Raw genomic sequence first — 13,496 nt, forward strand, 5'->3', positions numbered from 1 at the left:
GACCTCAGTATAAAAATCATTCCACAGGTGATGAGGAGTAACCCACATGCATGCACAGAAGAGAATCAGTAATAATACACATGCATAGTCACATTTTTAGAGACATATGACCAGCTCACAGGAGTAAATTGGTTATGTGCAACCAGAGTACAAGCTCTACAGGGCCAAATAGGAGCAAGAGAAGAGGAGCCCATGGTCATGCACGATTACAGTTAGCCTGCATAAATGATATAATGGGTCCATCAAAGAGCGATTGAAGAACAATCCCATGGCATGCCGTGGATACAGGAGCAATCGTAGATTATCTAATTAGTTTGTTGTAGGAGTGACAAAGTAAGGCTACAGAGGCATAACTAGGTAAAATATGATAGAGAAAATTATATTTAAGTTCTAACGAGGTGGTATAGGCGAATCCACATTCATACACCCATTATAAGTATCTATGGTACCAATGTAAAAAATCAGATGAGCAGTCCTACAAAGAACAACAAACCAAGGCAAACAAATGTCTGAAGGCACACGTTGAGGCTACAGCCTTATGTCTAGCTTGTAAATAACATTCACATGTCATCAAGAGTTGTCAGGAACAGGTGGATTTCATACTTCACTTACTAAAGCCCACCAAGGAGTAAAGTGGGAGTCAACCCTGGCATGAACTGATTACAGACAGCCAAGATAAATGGCAAAGGCAGAAATCAGGGATGACAGAATGCCCTAAAATATGGTTAAATGCCCATAGGTCCCAACTAGTAGTGGCACTGACCAAGCTATGCACCGATTACAGGCAACCAGATAAATGCCTACTGGGTGCACTTACGAGCCGCAGAGGAGCAGCCCATTATGTGCGCTGGTTACAAGAATCCTAGATATATGCTCTTTATGGTCCAGCTAACAGCAACTGAGGAGCAGTCCATGGTTTGCAATGGTTGTAGAAAGCCAGGATAGATGTCAATTAGAGACCACTTATGAGCAGATAAGGAGGGGCCCACAACTTGCACTGGAAGCAGTCAGTCAGGGAATGTGCTCTCTGAAATCAACCTCAAGTTTCCTGATAGCAAGAGTGTTAAAGTGCTGGTGGTAGATTAAAGTGGTAGAAGAAATATATTTCCTGTAGGAGAGAAGGATTCAAGGAAAGAATAGGTGTTGGATGAACATCAAGGGACAGGGAATTAGACCCTAAGCCATAACAGGGCAAAGAGAGAAGATGCACTTGGAAACTACCTTTAGATTCTTAGTCCTGCACCTGGACACCCACACAAGAAACTCTGGGAAGAAAGGTTAAGTATGGAGATGCCTGTCAGTCTGTCAGAAAGGATAAAGATGTGCAGAGACCTAGCCTTGGGTCCTGTGGATTAACAGATGATGACCACCTGTCGGGCTGGGTGACTGGAAGAGCAGGGGACCAGAGGGGCTTAAGGGTAGAACCTGAGAAAAGCAAAATGAGAAATAGGAGGATATACAAAATGTATGTGCATCATTGGTTCATTAGTAAAATACTTTGTAACGTGTGAAGTTCCTCTTTTCCTTGGAAAGTATCCCTGACTACGCCCAGAAGGGATTTACTAGCGACTTGAAATACTGAATGGTATATCAGAGCATCAAAATATGTATATGTGGCCCCACCCAGCAGTGGTTTATCCAGTGAGTGTAGAGTTATTTTCATTGTGTCATTTGTGTCTTTTATTGAGAACAGTCACTCAGCTACCCTATTTTGTGCTATCTCTATTAAAGATGTGGAAAGGAGGCAACAATACAGTATAGCACTTACAACTACACTGGTCTGTGGACATATGCAAATGTGTTAGAGTCTGTGTGCACATATTGTTTGCAAGAAGCATCCCATTGTTTTTACTAATGTATGGATTCTCCAGGGTGCACAGAGGTAGGGCATGCACTGCTATACAAAAAAGGCATGCATGTTACTCTAGGAGCTGCACTAAGTGCCCTGTATTCTAAAGTTGTAGGGACAAAACAATAATAAAATGCATAGAGAGGGTTACCTTCACTTTACCAGGACCTTCTTCTTCTTCCTTTTTGTCTTCAAATTCGAAGGCTACAGTCATTCGTTGCTGTCGCTGCTCCTCCCATAACTGAGGGTTAAAGCTGTCACTGTCTGATTGAAAATCTGCATTTATATTTGAAAAATATTATTAGACAGAATGTTTTCTAACACACACTGCATTTTGTTGCGGTTCACATGCTAACCAATCATGTAGAGCCAAACAAAACATGCACAGCGAATCTTAACAAAGTAGTACCTTGCTCGGGTTTTTCTTGGCAGCAACAAAAATATTTCATGGATGTCTCATGTACAAAGTGATGTGCCCGGTGCAGGGCACTATTCTAAGATACGGGCTCCTGCACAAGTGGGAGTGCTGCTCTATCCACTCACTCTATGGTGCAAGGTAAAACACTCAACTCCTTGAAAACATATGATGTTCCTGAATATGTCATTTGACATATAGGGGGTCATTCTGACCCTGGCGGTCCATGACCGCCATGGCGGAGGGCGGCGGAAGCACCGCCAACAGGCTGGCGGTGCTTCCTGGCCGATTCTGACCGCAGCGGTATAGCCGCGGTCAGAAAAGGGGAGCCGGCGGTTTCCCGCCGGTTTCCCGCTGTCCCAGGGTATCCGCCATGGCGGCGCTGCTTGCAGCACTGCCATGGGGATTCCGAGCGCCTTCCCGCCAGCCTGTTTCTGGTGGTGTCCACCGCCAGAACAAGGATGGCGGGAACGGGTGCCGTGGAGCCCCTGGGGGCCCCTGCAATGCCCATGCCACTGGCATGGGCAGTGCAGGGGCCCCCTAACAGGGCCCCACAAAGATTTTCACTGTCTGCTTTGCAGACAGTGAAAATCGCGACGGGTGCCACTGCACCCGTCGCACCCCTGCAACTCCGCCGGCTCCATTCCGAGCCGGCTTCATTGTTGTAGGGGCTTTCCCGCTGGGCCGGCCGGCGGTCTTCTGGCGGTCGCCCGCCGGCCCTGCGGGAAAGCCAGAATGGCCGTCGCGGTCTTTCGGCGGGAACCGATTGGCGGGCGGCGACCGCCAACCGCCAACCGCCGCGGTCAGAATGACCGCCATAATCTTTGATGTAATGTTGAAGCTCATGGTAAGCTCTTGAGAAGTACACTGGGTTAGGAGGTGGGTTATAGCTACGCAGTTACCCATACCTGGCAAATTTCAGTGATGTTATAAATTCTGGAGCCTACACATACTGTTTCTTCAACTTTAGGTTTTTCGAGGAATTTGTAAGTTTTTTTTTAGAATGCAGGTTTATTTTATGATCCAAGTAGAAAACCATAATGTTTCTTTAGCAAAGTTTTGTCAATGAATATAAAATTGAAGCTCGACAAAATCAACCTGACCTACTTTAAAAAGGAGAAGGCACAAATAAAGTAGAACGGAAATTTAAAAAAAACATTTAAATGCTTTATTGAACTTTATACTAATTTGATATATTGCATGCAGTAAAGCATTGGGTCTAGTAAGTTAAAATATGTTAATTAAGCTGCTATATCAGACCACGCTGAAAACTGCAAGAGCTTTGTAAGGCTTAAGAGGACACAAACAGCACCAAGACTAATATTTTGGTTTCTGTTTTTTTCTCAATGGATGATATATGTGGGAATGATACAGAGACTTGGAATGTGGACAGAAGTGGTCGAATCAACTGCCTGCACTAAAAATAGAAAACAGCATGTTTTTTCACCTTTATATAGCAATTCTAGCCAATGAGGCTGCGCCCAACCTACCAATACCCCCATGAGACCCCAGAACGTGATCAACCCAGTGTGGGCATCTACTCCACATGCTGTGATGAGAGATATCTGGGAGGAAGTCATGCATTACATAACTGATTGTTATCTCAATAGTGAGGCCTTGACTGCTGTTATATAGGGCACCAGTCAATTAAGACCTTTTTTCAGATGCTAGTAAACTGACCATTCAGCTACTCCACACAAATAACACTTAATTGTGGGGCAGAGATAAACTCTCTTAACATTATTCACTTGTTTAAGAGGCAATGATGCATTTTCATTTCAAATACCTTAGTTTCAAGCACGAATATGACAAGCAGGTATTAGAATGTCACAATGCTTTGCTATATTTATACACATAATAATGTGGTCCAGCTGTGTGGTGGCCTAGCTGTTAGAATACAGACATTTTCTGCAGTTGTTAGTGGCAGGCTACCTTCATCGCAGCGGGGCTGTTGTGGAAACATGTAGTTTGTCAGCACTCTCTGCTTTGTTTCGGGATGAGCTTCAGTTTGAAGAGGTATGAGGGCTTTCGACTGCAAAAGAAATATGCAAAATGTTCTGTATAAGAGTTGACACATTTAAAAAAAATAAGCTGCTTAGTCATGTTACTAAACCCCATAAAAATGAGTGCGATATATATATTTTTTTGTTTTGAGCGCGTCTTCGCCTACAATGGAAACATGTTGGCTGTTTTTCTGCAAGACGAATCTTACCTACGACAAACTCTGTCTGTGAATAAACGACACTGTTCAACACCAACTTGGAATCAGCGCTTATTTCCCCGCTTCTGGATTCACACTACCAGGGATACCCTTTTTCCTACAAACTTTGCTGGACTTTGCACCTCTGTGTGCCTTGGTCATCTTGCACTATTTATTATTGTGTATCTCGGTACACAACTTTCAGTGCCCACGGGGTAGTTGGGCACTCGACCATCTTGGCACCAGTTTCTTAACTCCTTGACTTTGTTGCTGAATACGAATTGTTACATTACGGAGGTGCGGCACCTTCACCGCCACTACCCTTGTACGCTTTATTTTGATTTGGCTCTGCCCAATGGTGGTAGGCTGCACTCCGTGAATCTTGATATTAACTGTACCTTTGTATATGCACTTATAACTTGTTTCTTACCAGATTTTCAGGCATGGCATCTTTTGACGATAACAGAGATATCTTAGCTGCCGAACTATTCTCCAAGAAATCTCTAGCTGCACACACAACGAACCCCACACCACACAAAGAGGGACTCAAGCATAAATTTATCAAACTAGAAAGATTAAGGAAACAAGAGTTGGCACGTTGGTGGGACATCACAACTCTTAAACGTTATTTGGAACTCAAACAAATTCCTAGGGGTCTACGGGTCATAATATTCCCCTCATTTGAAGACCTTGACCCAGATCTACTTGGGGAGTGGGAACACCTCATCTCCTCCACTTCATTCAGCATGATTAACATTCTTATCAAACATGCTGACAGAAAACGAAATAAGTTACTTTTGGACATTGCCTCTTTGGAAGAGGAGATTAAGAACCTAAACCTCACAGAGGCCACTGACAAAAACTATGCCATTATGAGAGATATACTCAATGGGTACCAACTATATGTGAAAGACAAAAAGATGAGAAAGCTCATTAGGGACGAGAATGACTACAGTAGTGGCAGAATATACACTTTTGCACGCAAATTCGATCAGGTGAATAGAGACACCAACAACAAGCCCAACATGAACACTACTCCGGCAGGTTCCATTTCCGACAGTCTATCTGACATTTCCAATCTCTCCAGTAACGGTACAGACACACCTTTGAATAGATCCACTGGCAACACAGCCCTCACCAATGCTTCTCACCAATCAAACTCTTTTTTAGAGGAACTAGGACGATACAGAAAAGGGATACGGCATTATTTCAACAGAACAGGTCTAAACAGAAACCCACCCGTAGGGGAGGGAATAAATACAACAACAAACACAAGGGGAGGTGTAACAACACGTTCCACCTCGAAAACTCAGAAGTCTTAATAAACAACCCAGATCATGATCCATCAACCACATCAGATGACTCAGTACAAGTTATTAACCTATCGAGCTCTTGTTTGTCTACATATGAAATAAAGGTTCTGAAAAAAGGTCTGGGCTTCTGTCCTACTTCTACGCCCAATTACACCAATATACACATTGACCTCTTTAAATTTGTGCGTAATCTTAAACTAAAGAAGTTCTTCCATAACAAGACAGTGACTACCAATGACTCGTCCATTCCTACACCAACTAGCAATAGATCCATCAAAGATCTACAAGACATACAGACAGTTCTTTCACTTGACAACCCCTCTTTGTCTCCCGTGTGTCTTGATGAACTATTAGTCCATCTTGACATCCCATCCAATTTGGATCTGGATAGCGGACTTAAACCCAAAATCCACCTTTGTCCCAATTCTATCTCCAGATAACTGCATTGACGTTTTTCACAAAGCAGTGAGCACCAAACTTTTTCAGCTTGAGGATAAACTGAGAACACGACCACACAAACACGAAAATAACTTGACTCACAGAGAAATAATGGCCTTGCAGGAACTCTCAAAACGCACAGATCTAGTAATCAAGGAAGCTGACAAAGGGGGTAATGTGGTGGTCATGAACAGATCAGACTACATCTTGGAGATCAATAGACAACTGGATGACACACAGGCATACACTGCTATTCAGTCCAACCCTCTCCCTGGTATCTCCACTCTAATAGAAAGTAAACTGACCTATTGGAAGAATATGTGTCTCTTGTCTGACCTAGAATACAGATATTTACATGTTGCAGCACCTCGAGCACCTTGTATTTACATCCTACCCAAGGTACACAAATCAGGCAGCTTTCCACCAGGCAGGCCTATTATTTCAGGCATTGGTTCTCCTACAGAACATATCTCCGAATACATTGACTCCTTTCTTCAACACTTGGTTCGGAATCTTCCATCCTATATCCAGGACACTAGAGATCTACTGTGCCAACTGGAAGACATTGAATGGACTAATGACTGTATATTTGTCAGCTTGGATGTCAGCTCTCTCTACACATCGATCCCTCTCGAAAAGGGTCTTGAGATGCTCTTAAGGACTCTCAGCTCCCGTGATGCTACCCTGTATGAACACACATGCATGCTCCTTGACCTCACGTGCCTGGTACTTGAGAACAATGTATTCTTACACAATGGTAACTGGTACCGTCAATGCCAGGGGGTAGCAATGGGTGCTAAATTCTCTCCATCATATGCCAACCTGTACATGGGCCAATTTGAAAAGATACATCTGTGGTCCAAATGCCCGACACACATCACCCAACATATTCTCTATTGGGGGAGATACATTGACGACATTCTAGCAATCTGGACAGGCAATACTTCTGATCTTGATACATTAATTCATCACCTCAACACAAATGATTTCAACCTAACTTTCACACATAAGGTGGACCATACCCAAATTGCATTTTTGGACCTTTTCCTGTATATCACCAATAACAGGATTACCTCCAGACTGTACAGGAAACCAACAGCTTGTAACTCCATCCTACATGCGCAGAACGCTCATCCCATGACGCAAATCAGAGCAATTCCTTACGGGGAAATGATCAGAGTTCGGCGCAACTGCACCGACTCTGACATCTTTAAACAAGAACTCAACAATCTGACACACCGCTTCCAAGCACGGGGTTATACTAAAGAACTAATTTCTACAGCCATCAATCGCATATCCTCGAAGGACCAACACTCGCTCCTTATTAGGGGCTCCAAAAAACCGCCCAAAACACCTAACAAACGACGTATCTCTTTCATCACCCAATACAGTCCTGCTAGTAAAACTATATTTCGTGTCCTTAAGAGACACTGGCATTTACTACTACTGGACTCTAGTCTAAGGAACTACGTTAACAACTCACCAACTATGACACATAGCAGAGGGCGCACATTAAGAAACATCTTATGCCCCAGCTTTCTAATGCCCCATACACAGACACGCTCCTCGACATGGATCCCAGCCAGACCCAATGGTTTTTTTAAATGTGGTTGCTGCATCTCGTGCCAAATGGCTCTCAACAAAACCACCTCTTTCATGTACAATACCAAAACCATTCACAGAATTACGAGTTTTATCAACTGCAACACCAGATTTACAGTCTATTGCATCATATGTGTATGTGGCTTGATTTATGTTGGCAGCACGATACGTCCATTGAAAGAACGTATACAAGAACACATAAGAGCTATAAGGAATTTTAACACCACATACCCAATGGCCATTCATTTTAATACCTTGCATGGTGAGAGGGATCTCCTAAACATCAGATTTCATGGCATTGCCCAGGTTACGGGCTCACCTAGAGGGGGTGACAGAACCAGGGACCTTCGGAGGTGTGAGGCTAGGTGGATTCTAAAACTACGTACAGTTGAGCATGGACTAAACACTGACCATGAACTGCATTTTTTCCTCACGTAGCTCTGTGTTGAACCTTTAGGTTTTGTGAATATTCTCGTAATGAATTCCATTGCTGTATGTTCATTGGTACATTTAAGTAAGTTTTTATATAAGAGTTAGTACATGAACATGCACCTCTCAAGTGTTTTCTATGTTGCACTTCGTCACATCAATTTGAACTATAAACCCCCTTGACAATTGCACCATTTGAATCGGCCGCTCTATATGTGTCATAGAGTATACTCACTGCTCTACTTACATTCTTACCATTACTTTTTGTTGTCTGACGTTGTTATGTTTAAACCTGCGTACTTTACATTGTACATACCACAAGGTGTACATTACTATGGATATATGCATCATACGTGGATGTAACTATAACATTTGGTGTCATGTGTACTCTTTTCACTCCTTCACCTCGTATCCACGGTATCTTTAGAAACCCATTCCGCTCTTGCTTGGGCACACTAACCAGCTATGGACACCTTTTTTTCCTACACACCCTCATACTCCACTCTTTAATGGCAACAGCATGTCTCAATATTTACGCTTTTCTTGCTTTTTAAATAATGCAGACTAACTTGGCACAACAGAGACATTCGTGCCTCTTAGCTATTCTTCCACTATTTAGCTTCCGTTTGTCAGTGCTTACTTGACCTCTATAAAATGGCCGCCTCCTTTTCCATTTCTTATGATACTCATTCATAACAGCTAGACAGCTTAGTCCTACCTTTGTTTCACCGTAATTGATCGCATATTAAGAACGCGCGGGGCATTCAGACCCCAGACGCGTTTCTTCGGATGTACCGGTGTGCCTCGCTGCTCCAACCAGGTAACTTGCTAACTTTAATCAGACTTTTCGTCTGACACTTACGATCTTGTGCCCCTCCCACCATTTTTATACCCTCGCTGCCTGTGTTTTACACTGTGTTAAAAACTACAGTTTACAGCAGTTTTTCTTAAACGCCGACTGCGTTTATCTCTCACTCAGTTAACCGAGACCCAGAACGAGCACCCCGTTTTTCGGGTGGCTTCCTATATTTTTAACAGACATCTTGGGATACAAGCGGGCGCTCTTAACCGGGCCTGCCCTATTGCTTAATACACGTATTTATTATATACGCTTAACCCTGCACCTCTCTGTACGTGCACTGCCTTTTGCTGTGTTCCGAGCATTTCACATTCAGTTAATTACTGTGACCTCTCAATCTACGTTCCTAGCTGCTTTAAGAATTTCCTTCGTAACAACAAGCACTTACCATTAGGCCCCCGTTCCCTCCTACTTTGTTTACATCTCATATCCATAGGGGCTCTCTCCATGTACTTCCTGTGTCCCTTTTTTCACTATTGACTCTCTTATATTTTAGGACCATTTTGGAGGCTTATCAGGGCCTTACCGTCTCTACTTTTGATTACTGGACCATTAATTACTGTCCTTGCCAAACTTAGCACACAACCACTACTTACCTGCATACCGGTTATTGTTACATTTTCCTTGGCCGGACGGGCCCAGGTATGTTTTTAGATCTATTTTTTCACAGCATAACTCTCCTTCACCGCGCTATATAGCGCATCCTTTTGTATTTTCCCTTGATTGGAGTCTTCTGTGGGCTATTTCCTCTCTCTCTTACATCTCGCGTCTTTAAAATTTCTACTAATTTAGCACACATGATCTATGGTTTTTTCTCTGACACATAACTACTAACATTTAAACTGTTACACACTTACTACTGGACTTTCACCGGTGTTTAATTCACTCTCTTCTCTTTTGCTCTCACTTCATAACCAACTGAGAACTTAAAGAGATCTCTTGGTTTGCCATGTCTTTTCACTTTCTACTCACTAGCGTGTGCATGCTCACACATATATAAGAAGCGGATCACGGGCACATCTTAGTTCCTTAAGAACATTTTTTGCTGACACAACGCAGACTTATTTTACATTTATACATACCATTGTGTATTGATTAATGTTTTGCAGCCTTGATAAAGTCACTTGTGTGACGAAACACGTGTTGGCTGTTTTTCTGCAAGACAAATCTTACCTACGACAAACTCTGTCTGTGAATAAACGACACTGTTCAACACCAACTTGGAATCAGCGCTTATTTCTCCGCTTCTGGATTCACACTACCAGGGATACCCTTTTTCCTACAAACTTTGCTGGACTTTGCACCTCTGTGTGCCTTGGTCATCCGGCATCTATATGTCGATGAGCCATCCTGGGCAGGATGGGAGGGAGGAGTCAACACTTACACCGGAATAGTCTGAATCCTGAGCCCTCACATAGCGCTGCATTACCCAGTGTAGTATGACTGGAGCCAGGGCAGGAAGGGTAGGGACATTGTACACTTTAAAAGCCTCTCTTTGAAGTATCCCCCAATTCAAAGGCACCACTGGGTATAATAACTGGACTTCTGACCCTACCAAATCAGTACACTTCTGGCCCTGAGGACAGTCTGCCAGGAGAAAGGACTGCTGTGCTGCTGAAAGGATTGTCACTCTGCTGGAACTGTGCTGGACTTTGCTGGTCTCTTGCTTTGCTGTGCCTGTCATGCTGCCTACTTCCCTCTGTGCATGGGAGTGAGAAGGACTGCACCTGCATCTCTACACCCCCAGAACTAAAGTGACTGCAAGAGCTTGCTGGCTTGCCTCCTGGTGTGAGCTCTCAGGGACCTCAAAGGCTTCAGAAAACCCTGATACAGCCTCCTGACTCTGCCAACTGTGAGTCTTGCCCTACCAAGTGGTGTCAATCCAGTCCTGGGCCTTGGAAGTGGCTTCTTTAGCTGCTTGCACTAAAATCTGTGCATTGCCATAAATGCGCCAGTTGGAAACGACACATCTTCTCTCAACACTGATGCATCGCTGCTGCCACTGAGAAAAGACATTACATCGACAATGCATTGCCTTCATCGCAAAGGGATTGATGCCGCACTGCGGCTTGAGCATATCACATCAATGACTGCACAGCTCAACAATGATGCATTCCTGACTGCGCAGATCACAACTGACGCGTCCCCTTGCATTGTTTTCTCTGCTTCTCGCATTGGATATCAATGCAACCCTCCAAACACGGTACTTTTTCAGTGAGACAAGGTTGGTCCCTGTAGCCAGCCAGTGCTCCATTGCTGTCATCCTGTACTTCTGGATTTACCCTAGTCTAACATGACCAGGTAGCCCCTGTTGGTGCTTTAAGCTTCTAAGCACTACATTTACATATATTCTGTAAAAAATCATATCTCCACTTCTACTTATTGGATTTCTGTCGCTTTGGTTATTTGTTACTCATAAAAACATAATCTATTTTTCTAACTTAGTGTGGAGTCTTTTTGTGGTGTTTTCACTGTGTTACTGTTTAAGGTTTGGACAAAAACTTTACACATTCTATCTTAAGTTAAGCCTGTCTGCTCTGTGCGAAGCTGCCAAAGGGTGAGCACAGGTTAATTTAGGGCGTGTATCTGACTTACTCTGACTAGGATTGTGGTTCCTGCTTGGACAGGGTGCTTACCTCAGCCAACCAGGAATTCAATTTCTAACAGAGAAAAACAACCTCTCAGCTACCTAATGTTGTTAGCTCTATATATTTATAAGTTAAGACTAGAGCACAGATTATAGGAAAGAAAGAAAGAAAGAAAGAAAGAAAGAAAGAAAGAAAGAGAGAAAGAAAGAAAGAAAGAAAGAGAGAAAGAAAGAAAGTAGGGAAGAGGATGCAATCCTCTAGCTAACATGAAATGGCTGGGCCTTGAATAGGAATAGAGAATTATTGGGAAGGACTCATTTGTCCTTATTGCAAAAGTGCGGGGCTCTGAAGACGATATTGCATGTCTCTCACAGATGATTCAAGCAGAGATACAGCCAACCAAAAAACAACTTTTACAAGTCATCAGTTGAACATGAAAGAGGTTGAAAAGGCTCTTGAGCCAAAATGAAAGGGAACACAATTAAGTCCCACTGAGGGTTTGGCCTTCAAAACAGAGGTGACAAATTCAATAGACTTTCAAAGCAATAATTCCACGTTTTGTTGTGTATTGAAATAACATTGCAATTGGGGCTTCCAATAGGCACTAATAACTGCAAAACTGAACCTGACAGATGTCAGGAAGAGAGTGTCTGGAAGCTTTTCCATAAATTCTAGCTCAGCACCCACAACACTCTTGCTTTACACTTTAGTAGCGGGTGCCAAGCTTAGATGCCATGCTGGGTGTAAATTGTGAACAACAATTACAAAACAATTCAATGAAAAGAATAAAATGGTCCAAAAAGCTAGTAAAAATAACACATGTTTCTTTTTAAAGATAAAACAGATACAAATTAGTACACTACTTTTTATTAGGTAAAAGAAGTACCTACCATTATCATAAAAGTCAATGGGAAATCATTGAAATTTGTGAGAAATGGGGTTAAAATGATGGAAATTGTTACTGTCAGTCGTTTAAGGAGGTTCTGTGTGTATAATTAGGATGACATTTAAGTGGACAAGGCTGGACTGTTTCACCCTACCAGAAATTATAATTTCACAATAAATGCAATCCTATCAAGAAGAAGTTCTCTACGGGCTGCACATTGCAAACCAAAAAGGCTGAGTTGGGTAAAATAGTGAAGCATTGTGATGCACAGAAAAGAGTACAGGATGTATGTGAATCACATCTGGCATCTAATGACATAGGTAAATGTTCTTAATTGGATCTCCTCTCCTGTTGGTGATTTTGTACAGCTTTTACTTCTATAGCAAATGATGACTGACTCCAAACAGTGTCCCACAGCTTCAGATAAATTGATGAAACAGTTGCTGTAAGGGTCATGCAAGGCTCAAAAAGCTCATGGTGGGATATGGCCCCAATGGAGGATTACAATGGTTATTCACACTTGCAAAGGACTTCAGACCGGTTGCATTATCACCAGTTTCTAGCACAGCACATTGCCTATCGCCTCCAGGGGTGTGCCAATGTCGCTCACTCCTCCTGAGCAAAGTAAGGCTGTGACTTGGAACTTTGTGAGCTATCACTAAGTTCTACTGAATCCTCTGTCCTCACATATCTCAACAGCTACCAGCATATAGGACTGTTGAAACTTGTTGCTTCAAACAGTGACAGACACCAAAAGCAGACAATCTTTCCCAGTGTACATGGGGTAAATCTAGCCTGGTTAAGAAAGGTAAGTCTTCATCCCATAAAGGACAATGCGGAAAGTGGAGCTTCGTATTGTTCTACAGGTGCTTTTTGGTGATTTGTTGGCAAATATCTCATTTTGTATACGAAGCCCT

At 42.9% G+C, this 13,496-nt stretch overlaps 1 protein-coding gene across 1 annotated transcript in view; it reads right to left on the bottom strand.

The window, feature by feature from the left end:
* The window catches only part of LRRC7 (leucine rich repeat containing 7), a 1,681,735-nt gene that overhangs the window by 307,766 nt on the left and 1,360,473 nt on the right, over positions 1-13,496 (bottom strand). Inside the window, exons 16-17 of the mRNA XM_069232450.1 lie at positions 4,197-4,296; positions 2,001-2,125 (exon numbers count right to left, since the gene is read on the bottom strand). Coding sequence (XP_069088551.1) covers positions 2,001-2,125; positions 4,197-4,296 — 225 coding nt within the window. The remainder of the gene's footprint in view (positions 1-2,000; positions 2,126-4,196; positions 4,297-13,496) is intronic.

The sequence above is a fragment of the Pleurodeles waltl genome, chromosome 4_2 (assembly GCF_031143425.1).
Source record: "Pleurodeles waltl isolate 20211129_DDA chromosome 4_2, aPleWal1.hap1.20221129, whole genome shotgun sequence".
NCBI lineage: Eukaryota > Metazoa > Chordata > Amphibia > Caudata > Salamandridae > Pleurodeles > Pleurodeles waltl.